General features: G+C 42.1%; 1 protein-coding gene across 4 annotated transcripts in view; it reads left to right on the top strand.

Moving 5' to 3' along the window:
• The window catches only part of chd5 (chromodomain helicase DNA binding protein 5), a 66,231-nt gene that overhangs the window by 21,986 nt on the left and 19,140 nt on the right, over nucleotides 1-25,105 (top strand). For 2 of the 4 annotated variants that reach the window (XM_049582521.1, XM_049582530.1), the window contains exons 5-27: nucleotides 53-294; nucleotides 381-493; nucleotides 684-810; nucleotides 1,148-1,314; nucleotides 5,193-5,411; nucleotides 9,424-9,630; nucleotides 10,182-10,393; nucleotides 12,486-12,617; nucleotides 12,812-12,920; nucleotides 13,140-13,331; nucleotides 13,538-13,738; nucleotides 14,995-15,132; nucleotides 15,418-15,539; nucleotides 15,886-16,059; nucleotides 16,504-16,645; nucleotides 17,576-17,707; nucleotides 17,937-18,054; nucleotides 18,157-18,281; nucleotides 18,402-18,648; nucleotides 19,189-19,361; nucleotides 21,420-21,594; nucleotides 24,087-24,173; nucleotides 24,346-24,434. In XM_049582521.1, coding sequence (XP_049438478.1) covers nucleotides 53-294; nucleotides 381-493; nucleotides 684-810; nucleotides 1,148-1,314; nucleotides 5,193-5,411; nucleotides 9,424-9,630; nucleotides 10,182-10,393; nucleotides 12,486-12,617; nucleotides 12,812-12,920; nucleotides 13,140-13,331; nucleotides 13,538-13,738; nucleotides 14,995-15,132; nucleotides 15,418-15,539; nucleotides 15,886-16,059; nucleotides 16,504-16,645; nucleotides 17,576-17,707; nucleotides 17,937-18,054; nucleotides 18,157-18,281; nucleotides 18,402-18,648; nucleotides 19,189-19,361; nucleotides 21,420-21,594; nucleotides 24,087-24,173; nucleotides 24,346-24,434 — 3,643 coding nt within the window. The remainder of the gene's footprint in view (nucleotides 1-52; nucleotides 295-380; nucleotides 494-683; nucleotides 811-1,147; nucleotides 1,315-5,192; nucleotides 5,412-9,423; nucleotides 9,631-10,181; nucleotides 10,394-12,485; nucleotides 12,618-12,811; nucleotides 12,921-13,139; nucleotides 13,332-13,537; nucleotides 13,739-14,994; nucleotides 15,133-15,417; nucleotides 15,540-15,885; nucleotides 16,060-16,503; nucleotides 16,646-17,575; nucleotides 17,708-17,936; nucleotides 18,055-18,156; nucleotides 18,282-18,401; nucleotides 18,649-19,188; nucleotides 19,362-21,419; nucleotides 21,595-24,086; nucleotides 24,174-24,345; nucleotides 24,435-25,105) is intronic. The other 2 variants (XM_049582539.1, XM_049582549.1) reach the window with 1 other exon arrangement.

Here is a 25,105-nt window from a genome sequence, read left to right on the forward strand (position 1 = left end):
GACATAATAAAGCTGCCATTGTTGTCTCCTCTCTTCCCCCGGTTTTACTCAGGCCTCTCATTGCCAAGAAGAACCCGAAGATTCCCATGTCAAAGATGATGACAGTGTTAGGGGCCAAGTGGCGAGAGTTCAGTGCCAACAACCCGTTCAAAGGCGCATCTGCCACCGCTGTGGCTGCTGCTGTGGCTGCCGCCGTGGAAACGGTTACCGTGGCACAGCCGACATCTGTCAGCAGCAGCCAGCCGAGCTCTCAGCTGGGGCCAATCAAAAAAGCCAAAACCAAAGAGGGAAAGGGTAAGACCTAGTGAACCGTGACTGAACACATATTTTTAGAAGTAATAGCGGGAACGCCACTCGGTTAACGGGTCTTTGTGTCTCAGGGCAAGGAGTTAGGAAGAGAAGCAAGACTGTGAAGGAGGTGAAGAAGAAACCCAAGCCGAAGAAGACCAAATCAAAGTCGGGCCAAAGTGGGAAGAAGAAGAAAGCATCCTCGGTATGTCTTGTTTTTTTTCCAGAACCATCTTCCGCTGCTCATTCATCCTGCGAGCTCCTCACTACACTATATTTTCAATGGCATCAAAGTGACCAGACTGTTTACTGCGCTTACTTTGAAAGTTGGTTTATTTTAATTCTTTTGAGTAGCTCTGAGCTTTTTAGTTTGTGTGTGCGTGTGTGGTTTCTAGAGCGAGGAGGACTTCCTGGAGGAGTCAGACTTTGATGACATCAGCATCCACAGTGCCTCTGTGCTTTCTGATACCTCGGGGGCCGCCACCAAGAAAAAGGCCCGACGTGGGCGGAAAAAAAGGAAAAGTATGTTTACTGTCTACACACGCCATGCTCTGTGGTGGGTTTTTTTCCCTCCAAAATCCCATTTAAATCCCTCAGAACCAGACTGTTTGACTACGGGTAACGAGGAAATTAAAATTTATTTTTTTAAGCTGTATTTGTTTTGGGAATGTTTTCCAAAGGCAGATGCTCTTTCCCAGCAGCTATTGCCCTCACGCTCATAGAGTCCCGTGCACATTTAGAGCTCACTCACAGTAATGTGTAAATAGTTTAAATCCTATAGTGTTGATAACAGATGCATTCAAGTACATTTCTGTATGTGGGAATTGCCCATGTTTGCCTCTTCCTTTACCTGCTGCAGAGGAAGATGGTGATGGTTATGAGACGGACCACCAGGACTACTGTGAGGTTTGCCAGCAGGGCGGAGAGATCATCCTGTGTGACACCTGTCCCAGAGCGTACCACCTGGTCTGTCTGGACCCTGAGCTGGAGAAGGCCCCCGAGGGCAAATGGAGCTGTCCACACTGTGTGAGTACATGGGTTTAATATAACAATGTATAACCTGCTAATGTGGTGATCTGTGAGAATGTCTCTACCACTGTTGCTTGAAATGGAGCGACACCTGCGAGCTAGTTCAGGCAGTCAACTCGAGCTGCACTGATTCATACACACACGTTGTACGTCACTCTCCACATGTCATCTACAAACACACCCGTCCAATTCGGTGGTCTAATTAAGCTGCAAAATCCTCCCAGCTCTCCCTTTGCCTCGTCAATGCCGCTGCTGCCCTGCATCACTGCTGCTGCTCGCTCTTTCAGCCCCACCTGCACCCCAGCATCCACCTGCAGCATCCAGCTAAGGGGGGAAATATTTAATCATCACTCCCTAATATCTCATGTAAATATATCTCAAGGGAGCAATGAGGCTGGACTCTAGTGGCCAAACTCATGTTCTGCTGTTGAAGTAAACATTTAAAACATAAGTTGTCTGTCTGATCAAGGCTATAGAGTGTGCCAGGGCTGACGTCAAAACCCGGAAGTTTAGCATGCGCTGGTTCCCGGAAGAGAAAGTGAATGTGATTTTTACATTGCGTGTTGGATTATGTCAGAAAATAAGCTCTGTGGCTAACACAAGTTTATGATACTTACAGGTTTTGTTCAGTGAGATAATCTTCACATATGAACACCTTTCATACCGCATTTGAAGCTTAAATGCGATCGCCAGAAGTAAAAAGCTAACGTTAGGCTTTAACAGACTACATGACTACTCCACGGTCGCATGACTCTTGACGTCACCGCCACTAAGCTTTCAACTGATTTCAGCCGCTTTATTTTAAAAACATTGTATAATGGGGTAATCGGACTGTTTAAGCTAAATAAGAAGCTGTAATGGCGGACTGCCAGCACTCTCGCCTGTTTGGGGGCGATGACGTTTAATGTCCCCGACAGGGTTTGTAGTCGTATTGAGCAACTTGTTAGCAACCGCCTTTTTTACGACACGTAAAAGCTTCAAAATTCACAAGTAGGGTATTTACTGACGTGCTTTATGTTGTAGAACAAAACCTGAAACTCGCTTAAGCTTTTGTTAACCACAGAATTTTTTTGAGGCATTTTACCAAAATCCCATTCAAAAGATATATTGACTTTTAGACGAGAGAACTGGAAGTGCTAAAAGCGCTAACGGAGTTCCGGGTTTACTGGCACACTCTATTCAAGGAAGGCTGGAAGATGCACTTTGACCCCATGGGAGCTATGGGATATGACACAAGCGCAGTGTAACTGGAGCTACGATGCTGGAGGGTTACAGCAGATGGTGCGAGAAATAAATTAATGGCGTCCACTCAGGTGCTCTTTGGGTGCACTCTTATTAGCCTGACACAAATTTTGGGTTTACTCAGTTGGATGGCACCTGATATATAGTAGAACATTTGCAGACTTTTTCAGTTGGTACAAAACTGTAATTCTCACCCATATCTTTAGTTTTGTACAAAATTTTTGCAACCCAAAGCTGACAGTGGACGCCACAGTGAAACGAATTAATCATCACATATTCTATGATTGTGCGGCAGCTATTGAGCTTTTCGGCAAATGCAGCCCAGATTTCACTGCACGTGTGTTGCACCAGATGGTGTGACGTGATATAACGCCTTGACGTCTTCTCTCTTAAACCTCCTTGATTTTCATATGCCTGCCACCGCAGTCACAAAGAGATAGAGAGAGACCCGCCCCCTCTCTTAAACACAGACCAAACTTAGATCAAACTGTAAAACTAGACAGTGCTGATCAAATATAAACCAAGATTATGTTACCTAATTTCTTATCTTTGATCTAAAATGTCTTTGGAAACATGTTTTAGTGCACTGTTCGGCTGTAATACAAGAATTTGTGAACTTGAAGTGGGCACCATACTGTTTCCTGTACTGTAAAAATGGAGGCTGAAAAACTGAGATCAAATTGTAAATCTTAGCAGTGCTGATCAAATATGAATCAATATTCTGGTACAGCATTGCCTATTTATCACTTTAAATGTTTCCAGAAAGATATTTTAGCTTGCTAATTTGAGATTGTTGCCAGATGGCCGCCATATTGTTTCCCGTGTCAAATGGACAAGCTTGCATTACGTCACCCACCAGCAGGAGCCTATTATTGGCGTTGCAGTGTGTTCTACTAGTTGTAGGTTTTCTACCTCTTGACCAAAAGCAAATACCACAGTTCTTTTCCTCTATTTTCTCTGGTCATAGAGAACAAATTTCAAAAGTATTTGATTTGCGTCTTTCTACCACATAGACAGCCCAGTTTTACGATAAGACTCTCCAGAGTCTCTCCAGCAGTGAAACACTTCTTTCAGCATTTGAGTGTCTTTAATGTCGTACTTCATTTCTGACATGTTGTTTTCTTAGTTTTGACAACCCTGGCTTGAGACTGCCATGGTACTAAGACATCTTCCACCATATGTTATGACACCACATATGTCAGTTTCTCATGATGTATGTACATGTTTGAGCTTCATGGTAATGTTCTGAATATTCTGTTTAAACAACACAAGTATGCTGGGATATTTGTGAGGGTGTGTGCGATCTTTTATTACCTCCGCCAAAGAGGTTATGTTTTCGCCGGTGTTGGTCTGTTTGTCTGTTTGTCTGCAAAGTAACTCAAAAAATTCTGAACGGATTTTGATGAAATTTTCAGGAAAGGTTGATAATAGGACAAGGAACAGATGATAAAAATTTTGGTGGTGATCGGTTGAAGCGAAGTGGATAAAATAATAAAATGGTGGGAAATCGGAGCTGCTTGGCGGAGGTCTGCGCTCTCCGAGTGTTGTAGTTTGGACTTTAATCATCAGCAGTGTTATTGAACCTTTTTGGCTTGTGACCCCTTAAAGTGTAGTCTAACTAAAACCCCCAAATACTGGCTGCATATGTACTAGTTGGGAATAATTCTGCCAAAAATCTACTGTACTTTTCTCAGAGTCTTTCATTTGAGTCATTTTTAAAGGTACAAAGAGGTAAAAGTATCCAGTATTATACAGGGAAAAGGTAAATATATTGAGAGGCAAGCAAAACATGTTGGTGCCGTCAATTGATGTCCACTGAAAGTGCTTGTTTTGCCACTGACAGGTTCAGATTATTATTATAAGTGTCTAGCAACATTATGAAAATGATTCCTACAGAGATCTTTTGCTAAAGAGTAGGATTCTTTTCTTTTTGTTTCACCAGTCCTGAAACTGTTATCACCAAACTCACCAGACTCCATTTAAATAAACAGTAATGTTAGTGTGCATAGAGCCAGCATATCTTTTCATCTATCTGAATGAACTAAGGGTTTATTACAAGCAAACCTGAGTTGGTGATTGTTGGAACAGTGGAAAGACAAACTAAGAAAGCTTCTGTGAGTTTTATTTTTTCCCGTTGACTTTGAATGAAGCGTGTTTTACAATTATAAAATGACTGTTTATTTACATGGAGTCTGGTGGGCTTGGCGATAGTAATTTTGGGGCTGTTCTGGTTAAAAAAGAAAGGTCTTTCTCTCAACAGTTCCATTTGATAAGTTGTAGGACACTTAGAATAACAGTCTGAGCTATTCAGTGGCAAAACCAAGCACTTTAAATGGACGTAAATTGATTGTACGCACATGCCCCAAATGGTTACATCTGCATCTCTACGTCTGCAGTCTCTCTCTCAGTCTTGCTCAGTACTGCAACAATTTCAAAAACTGTTGTTCCCATTAGTCACTTAGACACAAAACATGGGAAAATAAGGTCAAGGCTCAAAAATACTGAACTAACCCTTTAACGTGTCCTTGTAGGAGTAATGTGGGTTGGCTTTCTTTGACAAACAACAAGGTTGGTAAATTTAATTGAGCTGTATTTAACCCTCTGCTACAACCTTCACCACCTGTGTCCCTCAGGAGAAAGAGGGCATCCAGTGGGAGGCCAAAGACGAGGAGGAAGACGAGGAGGAGCCAGCAGGCGAGGAAGAGGACGACCACATGGAGTTTTGCCGAGTGTGTAAAGATGGAGGGGAGTTGCTGTGTTGCGACACCTGCCCATCTTCCTACCACATCCACTGCCTCAACCCACCTCTCCCCGAGATACCCAACGGGGAGTGGTTGTGTCCACGCTGCATGGTGAGCTCTACATTTCAGCCCAAATACTCTCATGTTTTGGATGAAAAACAATGTTCACAATGTCTAGTTGAACGTGGGTATGTTTAGTTTGTTTTATTTATTTATTTGAGAATATATTTATTACCATTTTTGACGTACAACTCAGAACAAAGCAGCTCTGACATGACATGACAAATAAAATGAATAGTTAAAAATAAGAAAATAAGAATTAAAAAATAGTGGGCATTACATCTATCCCCAACCTTCATCACCTCCTACAACCAAACAAAGCCAGAAACAAACAAACAAACAAAAACAAACCCCTATAATATGGAAGATGACAGTGTAGATCCAATGCACTTTAAGTAAGGGTCCCACGTTATAAAAAGCCTCTGTTTACTTTAGTTGTATTAATTTGCACATACATTTATTTAGAAAATACAGTAAGAATTCAAAGTTTAAATATTATGCAGGATAAGTTAGAAACCAAAAATGGCATCTGGAGATACCTACCCTATTAATAAATAGCACTCATGTTAAATAATGATAATAAAAAAAGATAAAAACAAAGACTGCATAATTAATCAGAGTTTCAAAAATAAGCTGTAATACAAAATTAGAGGCTTTTGCTTTTAATGAACAGGACAGAGTGAAATGGGGTGAGAGAGAGAGAGAAAGAGGGGTCGACACGCAGCAAATGGTTGCAAGCCGGAGTCAAACCTGCGAAATTAGAATCCTTTTGAGAATATTTTTAAATAACAGTAATTTAGATGTTGATTTTAGTGATGGAAGGGGGTTGTTACAAAGACAAGGTTCTTTGTATTTCAATAAAAGCAGCATTTGTGCAACCAAACCTCATTCTGTGATTTTAAAATATATGAAATACAGATAAAATAGGAACAGTAATGCTTTCTTCTAACATTTGTTTTTTTGCAAAGTGCATTTGTATTTGTGTGTGTGTGTGTGTGTGTGTGTATGTGCGTTTGCGTTTACGTTTGATTTGGGTGAAGTGGAAAGTGAATCCCATTTTCTTTTGTACCGTACACATGATGATTTAAGAGAGTTAATGTTCCATGAAATGGCTCTACAAAACCCTGAAATATTCTGCTGTACAAACGAGCCAAAATTTGAACAGCTGTTTAATTTTGATGTGTTTAAGTTTGCTGTTAACTTTGTCTCAAACGCCTGGAAAAGAAGACAAGATAGATTATTTAATTAGCATAAATTCAAACGTTTGCCAGTACGACGTAGTAAATGTTCCTGTCAGTGATTTATGAATTTTATTTTGCTTAGTGAAGGTATGAAGATTAAACTGTGAAAGACGCTTCAGCTGCTTTTTTATTTTTGGACTCTCTCCGTCACTTAAATGCTCTCTGGTCCTGGCACATATGAATTTAAGGTGTCTTGTGAGCCCATGTGGGTGGGGCATAGTATGATACAATAATAAAAATGTATTTCATTCATATATAAATACATCGAAATGTCTCTGTAGCTCCTGATTGTGAGCTGTGAGATGAAAACTCCATGTAAGGATGAAATGGTAAAAAGGGAGACAACAGTTAATGTACAGTTAGTATTTTATATGGGTAACCATGGCAACATAAGTATGTAGTCATACTCCTGGTGCATCATTCTCTTGTGCTGTGATGATCTTTTGTCTGCTTTTTTATCTGTCTCGCTGAGATAAAAATCTGGCTTTTGGCTAAATTTGACACATTTACAATGCATCAAATCGATGCTGATTAAAGTGTGTTGACCCTGATGAATCAGTGATGAGGTATGAAGTGTGATTATATAATTGTGAGCTGGTTTGTGAGGTGGTGAGAGGACCAAATTAAGAGAAAGGTCACCTTCTCAAGGTTTTTACAGTCAGGTTTCAGAGCTCATATCAAAGGCATTTCAAGCTAGCAGTTTGAGCTATTCAATAAGCCTGTTTATGTTTTAAAGCCACAGTTTGGTAGCTTTGATTAAAAATAATAATGTCATATTTGCTGAATATGTCATTATATTCACACAGTCGTACATGAGACAGAAAAATCAGGTTCCTCCTCTCACTCCTTGTGCTTCTAATGGTATTTACTAGAAGTAACTGCAGCTGAAGGAAAAGGACCAATCAGAGCAAAGGAGTCTATAACGCAACTGTCAGCCATTTCAGTCACTGCTTGTGACCTGCAATCAAACTTTCAAATTAGTCAGTCTGATCAAATATAGGTCAAGATTCTGTTCTTGCATTCTTACCTCAAAGGTTTTCAGAAACATATTTCAGTGAACTGTTTTGCTGTAAAATGAGAAAGTTTGTGGCCGCTATGTTGAAAACAGTCACGCTGAAATGAAGCACCGCCCACTGGCCGGTCAAACTTTCGCATTTTGCAGCTAAACAGAACATTAAAATAAAGGGCTGTCCCAGGTACCATTTTTTAGGGGTGTAAATCACTAGTTTCATCACCATATGATATTTTATCAATTCTTTGAACAAGGATATCATATATGTGTATAATAGATAATACTTGCCGATATTACAAAGTTATCTGCAACAATACGATTTCGATTCAGTGTGATTCAGGGGCCTGCAATCAATATGTGACCATATTATATGCTGTTTTTTGCTAGTCACCCATTAATAACATAAGCACGTTTACACTGCAGAAATAAGCCAACCAGCTAGTGGAATTTTCAGCTGTGTGCCAATCAATGTGTTTGCTGTGAATAGCGCTGCTGGTGATTGATCGGATGGCAGAAACTTGAGATTGCTACTGTGCAGGGTCTGGCCTCCGATGACATCACCAGTGCAAGATGGCAGCGGCTGTGTCCAGGATATTTTGGCTTCGTTTTTGTACAGTGGGAGGGAGTGGAGACACGTCATCCATCTACACACACACACACTGCACTGCCTTTTTCTTGCTTGAAATGTTTTCAGAAACATATTTAGTGGTGCTTCGTTTTGGCTTGACTGTTTCCAACATCGTGCCCGGATCCCAAACTCTCATTTTACAGCTAAACAGTACACTAAAATATGTTACTGAAAACATTTAAGGTGAGAAATAGACAATGCAGTGACAGAATCTTGATTCATATTTGATCACTAAATCGATACATCGATCCAGACTGATGGATCGCTACACCCCTATCATTTTTGGAGCTTTGAACTTTCAGTGATAATTAACTGCAAATATTCAAAGCTTCGAAGGGTAGCGACAGGACTTGGGGCAGGGGTGGGGAGGTGATCATATTCATATATGCCAATCAACCACCTGAACTTGACCCGATTTTGGTAGGACTTAGCACTTTAAACAAGTTTCTAAGAACTTGAAATGCCATGAGTCGGACTGCATCACTGGATGCAAAGCAAACACATCACTACAGTTGTGAGTGGTGGATAACCTGCCACAATTCGTCTCACCTGTTCCTTTTCCACGTCAGACAGACAGTTATTATAGCAGGGGTCAATGACTGCGCTGAGGACACTGGCCTTTACTAGTGAAAAATACTAAACAAAAAACGAAGAATCCGAAAACTGATTTGGACGCGGATAACCATGGCAACGGTTGAAGCTTTGAAACATTTGAGTCAAAACTACTAAAATATGTTTCTGAAAACATCTAGTGTGAGAAATATGCAATGCAGTAAAAGAATCTTGATTCATATTTGATGACTCTGCCTAGTTTGACAGTTTGACTGCAGCTCATGAGCAGCGACTGACATGATTGGCAGCTGCATTAGAGACTCCTTGGCTCTAATTGGTTGTATTTGTTAAAGTGTGGTAAGGCCATTGAAAGCAATACAAGGAATCAGAGGAGCATGATTTGTTTTTACAGATCAGGTCTCAGGCCACAACCACAGCTTCAATGACACTGTATGTTGACATGAAATAAGATTCCAAGGGAGCCTGTCTGAGGGACGCATGTGTTGACCCCATTGATACTTTACCTGCTCTGAAGCCCTCCTCATTTTCAAGATTTTCCTGTGCATTGCTGCTTTGACACAGGTATAGATAACTGTATCTATCACAGCACCTCTCCTTTTTCTTTCTTAGTGCCCTCCCCTCAAAGGTAAGGTCCAAAAGATTCTCCACTGGACATGGGGAGAGCCCCCGTTGCCAGCTGAGCTGCCTGCGGGCCCTGACGGCAAGCCAAACGATCCACTGACCAAGCCTCCGCTCAAGGGCCACCCAGAGAGGGAGTTCTTCGTAAAGTGGGCTGGCCTTTCGTACTGGCACTGCTCCTGGGTCAGCGAGCTGCAGGTGAGACACCAGAAGTAGGTCCAAACTCAAATTAACATTTCTGCTCTCTGTTGGCCCGCAGGAACGACAGTACGTGGCCACTCTGCTTAAAGTGTAACTCACACATCGAGCCAAGAGAGATTTTTCACTGGACCTTTTTTGCTGTTTAATTTGAAACGATAATGCATGTTCCTTAAGCCATTTAGCTGTCAGTCAAAGAAATGCCAAGAGATATACGTGCACATTGTTTCACACGTCCACCCATTCAAACTGCAATCACAATTACTAAGCAATTCAGAGCACTCAAACCTGGCTGACATTTAATTTAATGATGTCTGAACAATTGCTTGTGTTTAGATTTGGCCCGGGAGAAGCCGTCCTTTCTTTCCTAATTTATTTTGTATCCATCTTTCCTTCCATTTTGGAACTTGAAGTAGTTAATCAAATTAGTCTTGATACCATGGATAGGTGATGTGTTGCAGTCTTGTGAGAAAGACTCATTGCCAGAGGTGGTGCTGAATGAAACTGAGCAGAACTGATTGTTTTGTTCCGTCTGTGGTTTTGTTCTGCAGTTGGAGCTTTATCACACGGTCATGTATCGCAACTACCAGCGCAAGAACGACATGGACGAACCGCCGCCGTACGACTATGGCTCCGGAGAGGAGGAGCTCAACAGCGAGAAGAGGAAGAGCAAAGACCCCCAGTACGCTGTGATGGAGGAGCGCTTCTACCGCTACGGCATCAAACCAGAGTGGATGGTTATCCACCGGATAGTCAGCCACAGGTGGCTACTCACAGTTACATGAACTCACATCAGGGCTCAGACACTGTTTTAATTGTGAGAATCCAGATGTATTTTGATCTGAAGTTCTTGATGGTAAGCTGGTGCTTAGTTCAGGCATCACCTTGCTTTTATGTGGTCCGTAATATCACATTATAGATGGAGATTATTCTTCACAGCACAGCGTATTTCGGAATGTAGGAGATCCTGGGGGGGTTTGAAATCACAGAAGATGCATAGCGAGGGACAGCACAGAACATTTTTCTCTCCAAACAGACCAACAGCACATTATTTCCCATGTGTACCGACACGTATACAAGACAGAATCACTTTATAGTGCAATCATAAGTTTTGCTATATGAGATAGACTCTGGAATTCAATCATACATTTAAAAAGTTGCTCTAAGTTTCAGCCCTGTCACTTTGCAGATACGAATCCGTTAATGACAATAAGAGACTTTTATGTAATTTTGTATTAAATTTGTGTCGTGTCTAATCAACAATGTCCTTAGAGGAGCTTTAAGCTGTCGTTGGTAACTTTGTATTTGCTGAAACTGTCACTACATCCACACAGTAGCACATGAGACAGATAGTCTGTGAAAAAAATCATGCTTTTTCTCAGAGTGCTTCTAATGGCACTTGCTAGAATCCACCACCTGAACAAAAACAACCAATCAGAGCCAAGGAGTCTCTAACACAGCTGTCAGCCATGTCAGTCACTGCTTGTGAACTGTGGTCAAACTGTTAAAATATGCAGCGCTCATCAAATATGACTCAAGATGCTGTTACTTCATTGCCTATTTCTTACCTTAAATGTTTTCAGAAACATAGTTTAATAAGTTTGACTCACAAAGCTTCATGGTAATGCCAAATCAGTATTCATTTTTGGTTTGTTTTTCACCAGTAAACTGGTGGAAGAGCCTGAAAGAAGGTGGCAAGTGTCAGACACAAAAGGTATAGGTGAGACGTACTGCGGAAGGTTATCGACGGCTGGCAACTGTAGTGATGCGCTTGCGTCCAGTGATGCGGCCCGATTTGTGGCATTATGAGTTATTAAAAACTTGCCGAAAGTGCTAAGTCCTACCAAAGGCTGCTTTGAATATTCCTAGGTAATTATCACTTAAACTTCAAAGCTCCAAAAATTATAGGGGTGTAGCGATCTAGTATGGAGTGTGGATCGATATATTGATTCACTGATCAAATATGAATCAAGATTCTGTCACTGCATTGTCTATTTCTCACAGTGCAGTGCAGTAACAGAATCTTGATTCATATTTGATCAGCACCTCGTAGTTTAACAGTTTGACCCAATGCCTGTATATATATATAGATGTGATGACGTGTCTCTACTTCCTCCCACTGTACAAAAATGAAGCCAAAATATCCTGGACACGGCTGCTGCCATCTTGCACTGGTGATGTCATCGAAAGCCAGACCCTGCACAGTAGCAATCTCAAGTTTCTGCCATCCGACCAATCACCAACAGCGCGATTCACAGCAGCAAGCACATCGATTGGCACACAGCTGTCAATCATGATGTCAAAGCCTCTTTTTACAGCGTTAAGAAAGTAATTAAAAGTAAACTTATCAGAAAACAGAACACTTGAACAAACATCAGTGTGAAAAAAGTGTTTTGGTGTGTACTTTAGTTGAGTTTTTAGTTGGTCCATGTCCCATCAGCTAACATGTAGGGGGCGGGGTTTATGACCTATACTGCAGCCAGCCACCAGCGGATGATTGAGATGTTTTAACTTCACTTTTGAGGAGCTGTCATGTTGTCCATCTTTATACATAGTCACTACAAGGAGCAGTGATTGACATTATTGACAGCAGCAAAAGAGACTCCTCAGCTCTGATTGGTTCTTTCATAATTTCCTTATTTCTCCTCTGGGATCAATAAAGTATATCTGATTCTGAGTTTGATTTTCGGTGGATTCTAGCAAATGACATTAGAAGCAATTCAATTAGGAGAAGGAGGAATGGGAGGAACATGATTTTCTCATGTCCTACTGTGTGTGTACAGTGACAGTTTCAACAAATATGACAAAAAGTTATTTTTATAAAAGCCCTGAGCTCTGTGTTTCTGTTTCTGTAGTTTCGATAAGGACGGCGATGTGCATTACATGATCAAGTGGAGAGACCTGCCCTACGACCAGTGCACCTGGGAGGTGGATGACTTCGATGTCCCAGAATATGACGGTCATAAATCGTCTTACTGGGACCACAGGTTTGTTAGCAGCATTAACAAGTTATTTGAGCCATAGCTGTTCCTACTAATGTGGTGATGATGAGTAGAACGAGTCCCGGCACTCACAGATTAACAAGGCAAATGCTGCTGTTTCCTCTCTGCCCTGCCCTCTCTCTGTGATGCCCCCCAGCTTGAACTGTTTGGCTCATTATGCTGCTGCAATTATTTGACAGGGAGCAAATACTAGGGGAGGACCAACGCCCCCTGGTGGTGAGGAAAGGAAAGAAACTCAAAGACGACCATCCAAAGAGGGAGGTCCCTCCTGATGCTCCTATCATAGATGTAAGTTGGGATATTTAGATGCAAAGAAATCCAATGAGTTACCTGTTTGTTTGTTTTTTGTGGAAATACAAGACTCTATGCCAGCTGATTATCATGATTCAGCCTGATAAAGGTGCTGTTCCTTTTATTCCTGTTTACCTTGGGCTAAATGTTGCTCACATCTTTTACACTAATCCATGTAATCACTTTACAAAATGCTCCCGTGTTCTATATCCCCAGCCAACCATCAAGTTTGAGCACCAGCCGTGGTACATTAACGCCACTGGGGGAACACTGCACCCGTATCAGCTGGAAGGCCTGAACTGGTTGAGGTTCTCATGGGCGCAGGGCACAGACACAATCCTGGCCGATGAGATGGGCCTTGGAAAGACGGTGCAGACAATAGTGTTTCTGTACTCACTCTACAAGGAGGTGAGGGTGCAAGAATGTCCTCTTTTATTATGTCTGAGTGCAGCGTAAGAGGCATACACTATTCTTATCATACAATCGGTAATGTAGACTGAGGATTAAACATATCGGACAGTGAGAAAAGTAAATGATAAAACCTCAAGTATATCTCCCTCCTGTGATGTGAGAGCTGCTTAGTCATGTCTTTCCTCCTCCTCTGTCTCTGTTAGGGTCACTCCAAGGGGCCGTTCTTGGTGAGTGCGCCCCTCTCCACTATCATCAACTGGGAGAGGGAATTCGAGATGTGGGCTCCAGATTTCTACGTGGTGACGTACACTGGAGACAAAGACAGTCGGGCAATCATCAGAGAGAACGAGTTCACCTTTGAAGACAGTGCGGTGAAAACGGGACGCAAGGTGTTTCGGATGAAGGTACCTCACACGGCTTAGTTTAATACTAAGATACTTTGCTTTTGTCTGTGTGAATCTGAACTGCAAGTAGGGTTGGGTTTGTGTGGTTAAAGGGACAGTTCACCCCCAAATCAAAAATAGACATCTTTCTTCTTACCTGCAGTGATATTCATCAGCCTAGTTGCAGAGCGTTGGAGGTATCAGCTGAAGAGACGTCTGCCTTCTCTCCAGTGTAATGGACAGTTTGTCCATTACACTCAACAACAATGTCTCTTTCAAGGAATCATGACCTGCTTACTCAAGATAATCCACAGACCTTGTTATGAGCAGCTTCATACAGCAGCTATTTTCTTTCCACCGAACTACACATGCTAACGTTATCACTGTGAAGTAGGAGACGTGCATGCACTCATGGAGGAGACGCTTGTGCTTGTGCCAGTGTGAGGTGCAAGCATGTAGGTTTTGTTTTATCATTGGGGGAGCACACATGACACGAGGTGTTTGGGTTCCTTCCTCAAAAATTTTGGGTATCAAACATTTAATTTCCTGCATTTTGGGGAATTTGAATGCATCACTTTTTGCCTTTTCTGCATCCATTTATTGTGGAAATGTCTTTAATTTCGTTACAGTATAAGTCTTCTGCTACTTTTAAGTTTATTTTGGACATGTTTTGAATACTAGGACATCTCCCCTGCGTCCCCCCTTAAATCGACACCTTTGGCGAGATGTAAACAACTATGGCGTCCTCCTTTGCTAAGCTATGAAAGCTAGCTCAGTGGTGCTAGGTGAATTAGCAGTAGATGCAGGCCTCCTTCTGCACGCTGATTCAGTTGGCAGATGTAGTTCAGTAGAGAGAAATTAGTTGCTAATGTGCTCACAACAAGGTCTGTGGATTATCTTGAGTAACTGGGTCATGATTTCTGGAAAGAGACGTTGCTGTTGAGTTCCTAAAATGTTTTTTGTTTTGTATGCGCTTTGGCCACCACAAGCTGAGTGCCATCTAGTTCCATTATACTGGAGAGAAGGCAGACATCTCAACGGCAGATATCTCCAACACTTGGCAACTCACACTAAAACAGTCTAGACTGATATATAGCACTACAGGTAAGAGGAAAAATATGTATTTTGTTTATGGGGTGAACTTTCTCTTTAACATCCTAAACAGTGTAGTGGATGTAGTACTCACTCATCTGTCCTCCACCATTTGATGCCACATCTGAATTGCTCAAAATCTTTTATTTTATTTCGTTGCTGTCCTTCCTTTCGCCTCTCTGCAGAAAGACACTCCAATCAAGTTTCATGTGCTGCTGACCTCTTACGAGCTGATCACTATAGATCAAGCCATTCTGGGCTCCATCACCTGGGCCTGCCTGGTGGTGGACGAGGCCCACAGACTGAAAAACAACCAATCAAAGGTAAAAACAGCATTTCTGGGACTGAAACAGAAAACAGCATGGATGTTATCGGGGACACACAAAAACAGGAAATGAGCAGGAACACAGACAGATACGAGCAGGAAATGTTTGTGCATAAACTTATCCATGAAGTAAAAAGACTGATACAACATGAAAAATGAAACATGTCTTATAGGTGACTTTGGAGGTAAAACTGTCGTTTCATAACTCAGGAAGTTGTGCGTGCGTCATTGCGTTCTTATTTGAGGCTTGTGTGTCATATCTCGTACAACGTGTCCTGTCTAGTTTTTCAGAATTCTCAACGGGTATAAGATCTACTACAAGCTGCTGCTCACTGGGACTCCTCTTCAGAACAACCTGGAAGAGCTGTTCCACTTGCTTAACTTCCTCACCCCAGAGCGCTTCAAGTAAGTCCTTCCTCTCCTCTATTTATCTTTATCAGTCCCCAGTCTTTCTGTTCTTCTCCATCTTACCAGTTTCTACAAGCTGGGGCATTAAACACATCCCTCCTTTGACTGATGGATAGACAGATCTGTGTTGCTTGACTGTATGGTTTAAATTAGATACACAACTGTAGTTATTATTAAAACTTACGACTGACATCTGCTGTATTTAATACACTGACCATGGATAAGTGCCTCATACAACCCCACTTCAAAAGATCCAAATGATCCCTTTAAGAACCAAGAAATTGTCTTTTCCTGACTGTAGCCTAATTTAATTATTTCATTCTTCTTCGTGTTTTCTGTGCAGTAACCTTGAAGGCTTCCTGGAGGAGTTTGCTGATATCTCCAAGGAGGACCAGATCAAGAAGCTGCACGACCTGCTTGGCCCTCATATGCTCAGAAGGCTCAAAGCCGATGTCTTCAAGAACATGCCTGCAAAGACAGAGTTGATTGTCAGAGTGGAGCTCAGCCCCATGCAGAAGTAAGCACCGGGATACAAAGAATAGAAGTCATAGACGGAGTTGACACTGTGTGTTGCTGTTTGCTCATCTGATAAAACATAAACTGCCCATTTAATCTCCAGAGACATTGTTCGAAATCATACAATGGCTTTAAAACAGTGGCAGAACTTTAAATGTATGCATAAGGTAAAGTACCTTCAGGCCTGATTTGGATGAGCTTCTATCAGTGAGATTTAACTGCACACGTTGCTGATATTTTGGCAAATAATCTAATTTCACTTCGCATGTTTTGAAGGCTTAAAGTCTTAAATGCAATTAACTTTTACATGACACTAACTTGTTATCTCTACTTTACAGTGAGAATATCTCACACACTGCCAGGCTTTTAATCACAACAACAAGTTTCAAAGACTTTATCTTCCAAAAGTGATGAGCTATTTTTTTTTCTAACCTCTGACCTGCAGGAAATATTACAAGTTTATTTTGACGCGGAATTTTGAGGCTCTGAACTCAAAAGGGGGAGGGAACCAAGTGTCCCTGCTCAACATTATGATGGACCTGAAGAAGTGCTGCAACCATCCCTACCTGTTCCCCGTGGCTGCTGTGGTAAGGCAGTACATTTTAAGCATAGCTGGATATTTGATCTCAGCGCTGAGTGCAAAATAAGGAAAAGTCAGGAGTGTTGAGAAGGTCGAACAAGTGAATGAAGGAGCTCTTTAGTAGGGACCACAAAAAGTTAGAATAAGAAGCAAGGTCCAAGGCTCTGTTCTGGCAAAAAGTTAAAAAGCCTGTACTCAGATTGCATAAATAAAGCTGGGTTACAACCCAACATGTATTTTTCTCAACACCTGCCAGCAGTGATCCAAGGGATCCGTAGGGAGCTCGCAGTAAAGACGCTGCCCATTCACATCGAAATGGGCCTGTTGAGGTGGTTCAGGCATCTGATCAGGACGCCTCCTGTTTGAGGTTTTCTGGGGAGGTCTAACTGGTAGGAGGCCCTGAGGCAGACCCAGAAAACGCTGGAGGGATTATTTAACTCATCTGGCCTAGGGACGCCTCAGGATGCCCCGGGAGGAGCTTGAAAGTGTTGCTGGAGAGAGGGACGTCTGGAGTACTTTGCTCAGACTGCTGCCCTGCGTGACCCAGCCCTGGATAAGTGAATGAAAATGGATGGATGGATGGATGGATGGATGGATGGATGTACCAGCAGTGTCTCTGTTTTTAGAATTTCACCATGAAATACCCATCTGATTAAAGGCTTTTTAACTTTATGCCAGAAGAGCGCCTTGGACATTTCTTCCTTTATGAACCGAGTGCAGAATCTTTGAATGATGAAATTGAATGCTGGTGCCGTGAAAAGAGAGCCTGGGGCTGAAATAGCTGTTTGACTCAAGATAACAAACCTACATGCCAAAAAATTGTAGCCCTTGTGTCCTGGTTGGAAATTCAAAGTACTGTTGCTTAAAGCCACTGATTACACTCACAAAGTATTCAGATATTTCTGATGCCTGGATGTGATTTTTTTTGTCTTTGCAGGAAGCTCCTGTGCTACCCAACGGCTCGTACGATGGCAACCTACTGGTGAAGTCCTCAGGAAAACTGACGCTGCTTCAGAAAATGCTGAAGAAACTCAAAGATGAGGGACACAGAGTTCTCATTTTCTCTCAGGTAATAGTCGAATAAATATTGTGTCTGGGCTTCAAGCCATCGCTTTCATTGATTGGTGGCCATGAAACGCCATTCCAGTGCCAGTGAGAGTTGTAGGTGGTAAATCTGCTGATATTCCAAACATCTAATCAAAGACCATTTTGAGTGTGACTTTTCTCAGTTTTAACAGTTTTATTTAATTTGATCCCAGCTACATGAATTTATAATATCATGAGTTTTTTTTGTACAGATGACAAAAATGTTGGATCTACTTGAGGATTTTCTGGAGTTCGAGGGTTATAAATATGAACGTATTGATGGAGGAATTACTGGAGGCCTCAGGCAGGAGGCCATTGACCGCTTCAATGGTGAGTTTCTTAATCCAGAATCTGTCTGCGTCTGTTCTCCTCTGCACGGCTTTCACTCACTCTCACACACAGACTGACTCTCTGCTTCGGTTTTTGTCTCAGCACCGGGCGCTCAGCAGTTCTGCTTCTTGCTTTCAACGCGAGCCGGAGGTCTCGGCATCAACCTGGCGAGCGCAGACACTGTCATCATCTACGACTCTGACTGGAATCCTCACAATGACATCCAAGTACTGATTTTTCAGCCAGTAGTAGTTGTGTGGATGCTTTTGTTAATGTCAGCTGTTCATTTCAGTGTCACCTCCTGTAACTGTCCCTTTTTCTGTCTGCCCATCTTTCCATTGTCCCAGGCTTTTAGTAGAGCCCATCGTATAGGTCAAAACAGGAAGGTGATGATCTATCGATTTGTGACGCGGGGCTCAGTGGAGGAGCGAATCACTCAGGTGGCGAAGAGGAAGATGATGCTGACCCATCTGGTGGTGCGGCCCGGCCTGGGCTCCAAAACTGGCTCCATGTCCAAACAAGAACTGGACGATATTCTCAAGTTTGGCACTGAGGAGCTTTTCAAAGATGAGATGGAGGCAGCACGAACCATGGGTAGGTCTACGCACCACCTATTTTTTATAATTGCACACTCAATCCAGTAAAAAGTTTTCACACTTGCATTTGAGCTTCATACTGCTTTATCTTCATTAAACATCACTGTTGTTTAATGTTAACAAACTAATGAAGCCTTGGTTGAAACTATCGGAGGTACTGTATCCTTCAAATACAGAATGGATTTTTCCTCTTGCTTTGTCTACGCTAAAATTTATGCTGAGCACAGTGAGTCTCGCCTTTAAAAAGCAACCCCATTTTGTGCCATGAAATACTCCTGCAGATCCACATTTCCACAAAAGCCACTGAGTCACAGAGTAAGACTGGAGACGGCTAGAGGCCAGTCATCTCAGAAAAGGCCCTGAGAGGCTTAAAAGCAAGTGACAAAAGTACAAAATGCCAGGGAGTCCATATTGATGTGGGTTGTCCAGTCATTTAAAAGTTCTCTTTTCAGGTCAAATCCTTGTTTTCATAGATCAAAGCTTTTGACACAAACATGTTTTTCGTCTGCTCCTATTAGTCATCAACTTTCATCAACAGGTGACAACAAAGAGGGCGAGGAGGGCAACGTGATTCACTATGACGATGACGCCATCTCGAAGCTGCTGGACCGCAGCCAGGACGCCACTGAAGACACGGAGATCCAGAACATGAACGAGTACCTGAGCTCCTTCAAGGTGGCTCAATATGTGGTGAAAGAAGAGGATGGAGAGGTGAGAATGTGTCAGTGTTCTTCACAGTGGTGGCAAAAAATATTGATTCATAGACACATATCCACTCCAAATATCAAAACAGTTTCAATGCTCATCTTCTGCAGTTTTTATACACAGGCACCAGCTGCGCTTTTTCTGGTTATCTCTGTTAATGTTTCGGCGGCACGGTGCTGCAGTGGTTAACATTGTTGCCTCACAGCAAGAGGGTTCCTGGTTCAAACATGGGGTGGGGGAGCCCTTCTGTGCGGAGTTTACATTTTCTCCCTGTGTCACCGTAGGTTTTCCCAGGTACTCCAGCTTCCTCCCACAGTCCAAAGACATGCAGGTTAATCGGTGACTCTAAATTGTCCGTAGGTGTGAACGTGAGTGTGAATGGTTGTCAGAAGTTGCAGGCACAAAACAAAGCCAGAAACCCACCATGAAAGTGAATAAAATCCATTAAAACTAATAATAAAACCTCATGAAATAATTATTAAGAAGAAGAATAATTCAATAAAAGACACAAAAAAACGTGAATCAGAACTGATAAAACATTTGTTAAATTTAAACCATCTAATACTAAAAGTAGACCATTAAAAGAGAATAATACATTTAAGATTAAAATAAATAAAAGAACTAAAAACTGAATAAGATAAATAGACCAATAAAAGATGATTCACCCGTATTCATGGAGAATAACCAGGCGACCTGTTCCAGATGACCTCAGGGGTCGAGCTGACTCACAGCTCACAAGCAGATCAGAGAGATATCGGGGTGCCTGACCATGTAAAGCCTTAAAAGCAAACTATAAAATGTTAAAAATCAATTCTAAAATTTACTGGAAGCCAGTATGGTGTTTTCAGCACAGTGTTATGTGGTCAAATTTCTTTGTTGTGGTTAAAACCCCGGCAGCTGCGTTTTGGAGGAGCTGCAGTCGGTTGATGAGTTTTTTAGGTACCGCTGTGAGCAGCACATTACAGTAGTCCAGCTGACTAGAGATGAAAGCATGAACTAGTTTTTCAGCGTCATCCTGAGATTAAAAAGCTCTGGATCTGAGCAATATTTCTTAGATGATGAACACCAGTTTTGAATACGATATTAATATTGCTCTGGAAGTTGAGGTCAACATCCAGTTTTTGCATTTCCCCTGATTACCAGTCGGTATTTATCTGTAGAAGGAAAACTGCATGACATCCAGTTATCAATGTCTTCAATGAATGCTGACATACTTGTTGGCTTTAGAAGGCCAGCACATTTTAAAAGGTAACTTTGGACAAATAAAAACAGAAACATTTGGCAAACTTGTAAAACACAGTTTTAAAGAAGGATTGCTGAATGTTTAAAGATATAAGAAATGTTTGTAAGGCCTTGAGGATGCACAATTTATGTATAGCTGAATGAAAAAGGAGCTGTGCTTGTTTCTAATGAAACTCACAGGTGACTTCTAATTCACAATTGGTCCACCAGGCACCTGAGCCTTATGACTTGGTGTCTTGTAACTTTGAGGAGCATTTAAACGTAATTATACAATAAAATACTGGCACATAAGGTGCATTTTTTGCATTGATCTCAGCCTGTGAACCTTTTTTTATGACTGTCCAGCCCAGTAACTTTGGTGTGTGGGTATCTCCTCTGCCGTCCTTTCTTGGTTTTCCATTGTACTGACGCACCCAAGATAGACTTTTTTGCTGCCCTAAGTAGGCGCAGTTCCACAGCAGCCCTAAGACTTTGTAGGGTAATACTAGCTAATATATTTTCTGACATTAAAGTGGTAAATTATTGGTAAGAATACCCCCAGAATTGTGGTGCCAAAGTCAAGTGATGTAGTATAAAGAGAGAAAGAATATACAGCCTGGTATAAAGAGCCATATCCACTGTTTACACCCCGGGTGTTAATAGCATTGTTGGCTACTGACAACTGAGTGCAAAGTGTATCTGCCTTAAAATGATTGTGTTGGAAAATTCCTCATATAAAATTTGAGGAATATAGTGTAAGTTCCTGATTTTAACTTTATATTTACTCTGAAACATCAGAGTAAACATCACTACATCATTGCCTTTGTGTGTGTCCATGTGCAGGAGGAGGTGGAGCGGGAGATCATCAAGCAGGAGGAGAACGTGGATCCAGACTACTGGGAGAAGCTGCTCCGCCACCACTACGAGCAGCAGCAGGAAGATCTGGCCCGCAACCTTGGCAAAGGCAAACGCATCCGAAAGCAGGTCAACTACAACGATACGACCCAGGAGGACCAAGGTAGGCTCTGTCACCACCTGACACGTGGCGCTTGTCAGTTAGGGCTCACAGACCTCAGGTTGTTGTTTCATTTTTAGCCAGTGCTGCTTCTCAATTCAGATACTACACCGTGGACACTATGAACTAATTTGCATAGTGCGTACATTTCGGCAGGATAGTGTCGTCTCAAATCGAACATGGCTGTTGTGCACTTATTGGAAATGAGGATTGCGACGTTTGACCACTTCTTTGTCTTTTTGTTAATGGCAAATGCAGCTGGATGGAGCATTACAGCCAGCATTTGACTGCATATCTCGCCCGCCAAAATATCTACGCGCTTGTTTGTTTTTTCACCATTGCAACCTCAACAGCTGCATCCTCCTCCACTTTCATTTTCACAAGTGTGGTGGTCCTTCCTCTTACGCTCCGTAGCCAAGATGGCGACCGTCGAAGGTTGAAAGAGTGTCCAGCGTTCCACACTCAACTTTTTGACGTCATGAGTTCACCATCCGGATACTTATAATACACTGCAATTTTCCATACTTGTCAGTGTGCACTTGAAATAACAAGTGTAAGAACGTAAGAGGGAGAAATAAGACACAGCACGAGAGTTAATACTATCATAAGAAATTAATTCTTGGCTGTATTTTACAAGCAGCAGCCATGTTCTATTATTACTGCTTTTAATTTTAACATGTTGGTGTCAGTGTTTGGCATTCTTCCCCATATTAAAACATGAGCAGAAACACACAAGCGCACACAGGATGCAGAAGAAACAAGCTTTTTGGCTCATCAGCTGGCTTGTGGACAGGTGGCAGGCGAGCCAGAAGCATATTTCTAAGAGAGAAGAGACATAATGTTCTAAATAAACCCTTCAATTGGGTCCTGTTTGGGGTTTATTGTATGGATCTGTTTCTTGTCTTCTCCAAATGATTTTCCAGCAGTTTAGCTGCTGCAAAGTGTATTACTGCCTCCATCAGTCAATACTAAGTGTCGGGTTTTGAATGGCATTCTGGGAGCTGTTGCCTGTTATGAAAACACACATTATCTTTGTAATCACAGCTAAGCAGATCAGCATAAAGACTAATGCTTTATTTGCTCGGTTTCAGATCGTTCTCTGAGCTGAGCGTGAAAGTTACACGAGTATATTCGGAGTAGCTCCTCCATGAGAGAAGTTTGTTAAGGATTTTAAACTGAGACACTTGTTTTTAAGCTCTGAAGATGTCACTCAAACCAGTAACCTCGTCGTACATGTCCACAGGGGCGATTTTAGATGCGGGAGGTCGCGCCGCTTCCCAGCTTAGAACGCTTGATTGGCGTGCCACTAAATACGTGGGCTGTCTGCTCCCGGACTTGAAACTGGACCAACGTGGCAACTTGTTTGTAAACTTTTTCTTATATTACAAAAATAGTTCACCGAAATGTATTTCTAAAAGACATTTGAGATGAGAAATAAGCCATGAAGTTGCTGAATCTGTGTGCACTTTATATCGACAACGGTTAGTTAAGAAGTTTTGCGTGAGTTTCCAGAGGCAGCAAGTTGCGCCAGATGCCCCTGATTTGCATAAGTAGCCTAGATTGAACTTTATGCAAATGAGAAGCAGATACCCCGTCTCTCCAAACACATCGCAGCGCTACCAGAATGCATTGCACGGCGGCTTACAAAGACAATGACTGGAAGGCGTGGAAATGATGGATCCTTTGGACACGTACCATCAGTCTGCTGCCGTAATGAAGGCACATTTGCTGGGTTCAGATAACACTGTGGCTAGATGTCTAATGAATGGGCCAGGATGTTTCTGTATTATGTTACAGACCAGCGTAACACCCTCTCTGCCGGCTTTAGTGCAGGTCAACAGCTCTTGTTGTAACATATGATCGACTCTGATATCCAGCAAACAACTCAGTGAGCTCATTCAGAGCAGTCGAGCTGCTGCCCGGCTTCATTAGTGAGCGAACAAGGTGACATTATCTTAACACGTCATAATTTGGGTCTATCAGTTCAGGCAAGAACAGCACAGAAATTAATCTCCGTGTTTGTTAAATCCTCTTAGGTTGTAAGTCTCAACAAGAGCTGTTGACCTCCATTAAATCTGCCACAGAGTGTGTTATACTGGCCTAAAGCTCTCTGGTATCTCATGCATTTATATAGTCTCCTCAATGTGTTTTAAAGCACTTCTTTTTCATAGTTCAACAGTTTCTAATCTACAGTATATCCTGTAGTTGTACTTTTAAGAGTGGCTCCAAAGTCCTGATTGCCACAGTTCAACAGCAGTTGACTGTGAGAGTGTAAAGATTTCACAGCCCATCACAGCTTAGAGTACACTCTAAGTTTAAAGTGATTGTCTGGCAGAGTAGTCACCTCTCACCTCACTTCCAGAGGACAGAAGTGCTACAACATGTGCATGCCAAGCTTGTAGTGGTCTGTAGTAATCTGCAGTGCCATGGCGCCCCCAGGTGGCCACCAACAGAAGCGAATGCAATGTACTGTTTCTCTCTGATGTGTGGCTCAGAGTGGCAGGATGATCTTTCAGACAATCAGTCGGAGTACTCTGTGGGGTCCGAGGACGAGGACGAAGATTTCGAGGAGAGGCCTGAAGGTAGGCGACAAACAAATTATCATTGCCATCATGCAGCTACCATGCTGTTTAGGCGTGGTAGCTGCATTGCAACATACTCAGTTGGGATACTCCTTCACACAAATTGATCCCATCATGGTAAGACACTGGAGAGAGGTCTTTTTAACAATGCATGTGGTTTTATTTTTTGCAGGCGGACGCAGACAGTCTCGCCGGCAGCTGAAGAATGAGAAAGACAAACCTTTGCCACCCTTACTGGCACGAGTTGGGGGCAGTATTGAGGTATAAATAACAGACCATAGGTCCATCACATGATATCCTTTACACTGAGTTCATGAAGAAGACTTTGTTTTTCATGTGTGCCTCCAGTGAACTAAGAATCCAAAAAAGGCAAACATGTCTGATAAATTGAAGTAAACGAGGTCCGCATTTATCAACAGCAAAACTGTATCAAAACATCTGTTAACAAACTCTCTTGTGCTGTATAATACAAGTCTCATTTATGCAGTTGCATGCTCAGTGCATTCCAAACACGTGCATTTTAGCTGAAACTTTACGTTATAAAACACTCCTGTCTATGAATAGTGCCATGCATGAGACTGTTGGTGCAGTCGTGGTTTAAATTGTAATGTGTTAGAGAAAATGCATGTGTTTGGGAAGACCTGAGCATCATCTAAATTATACTGCACGACTTGTGTGACAGTTTGTAAAAGGCTGTTTTGATATAGTATTGCTGTTGTTAAATGCGGTCCCCATATACTTCAATTCATCAGAAATGTTTGCGCATGCGTTTTTTGGATTCTTCACGAATTCAATCCAAGTTAACACATGATGAGTCATTGATATACAAATGGTCATTTTGTGGGTGAAGTATTCCTTTAAAGTGGACTTGTACACCCTGTTTGTAGCAACACTTTTGGCAGCATAAAAAAGCAAACAAGAGGATAATTCTT

This window comes from Epinephelus fuscoguttatus, linkage group LG1 (assembly GCF_011397635.1).
Source record: "Epinephelus fuscoguttatus linkage group LG1, E.fuscoguttatus.final_Chr_v1".
In the NCBI taxonomy this organism is placed as follows: Eukaryota; Metazoa; Chordata; class Actinopteri; order Perciformes; family Serranidae; genus Epinephelus; species Epinephelus fuscoguttatus.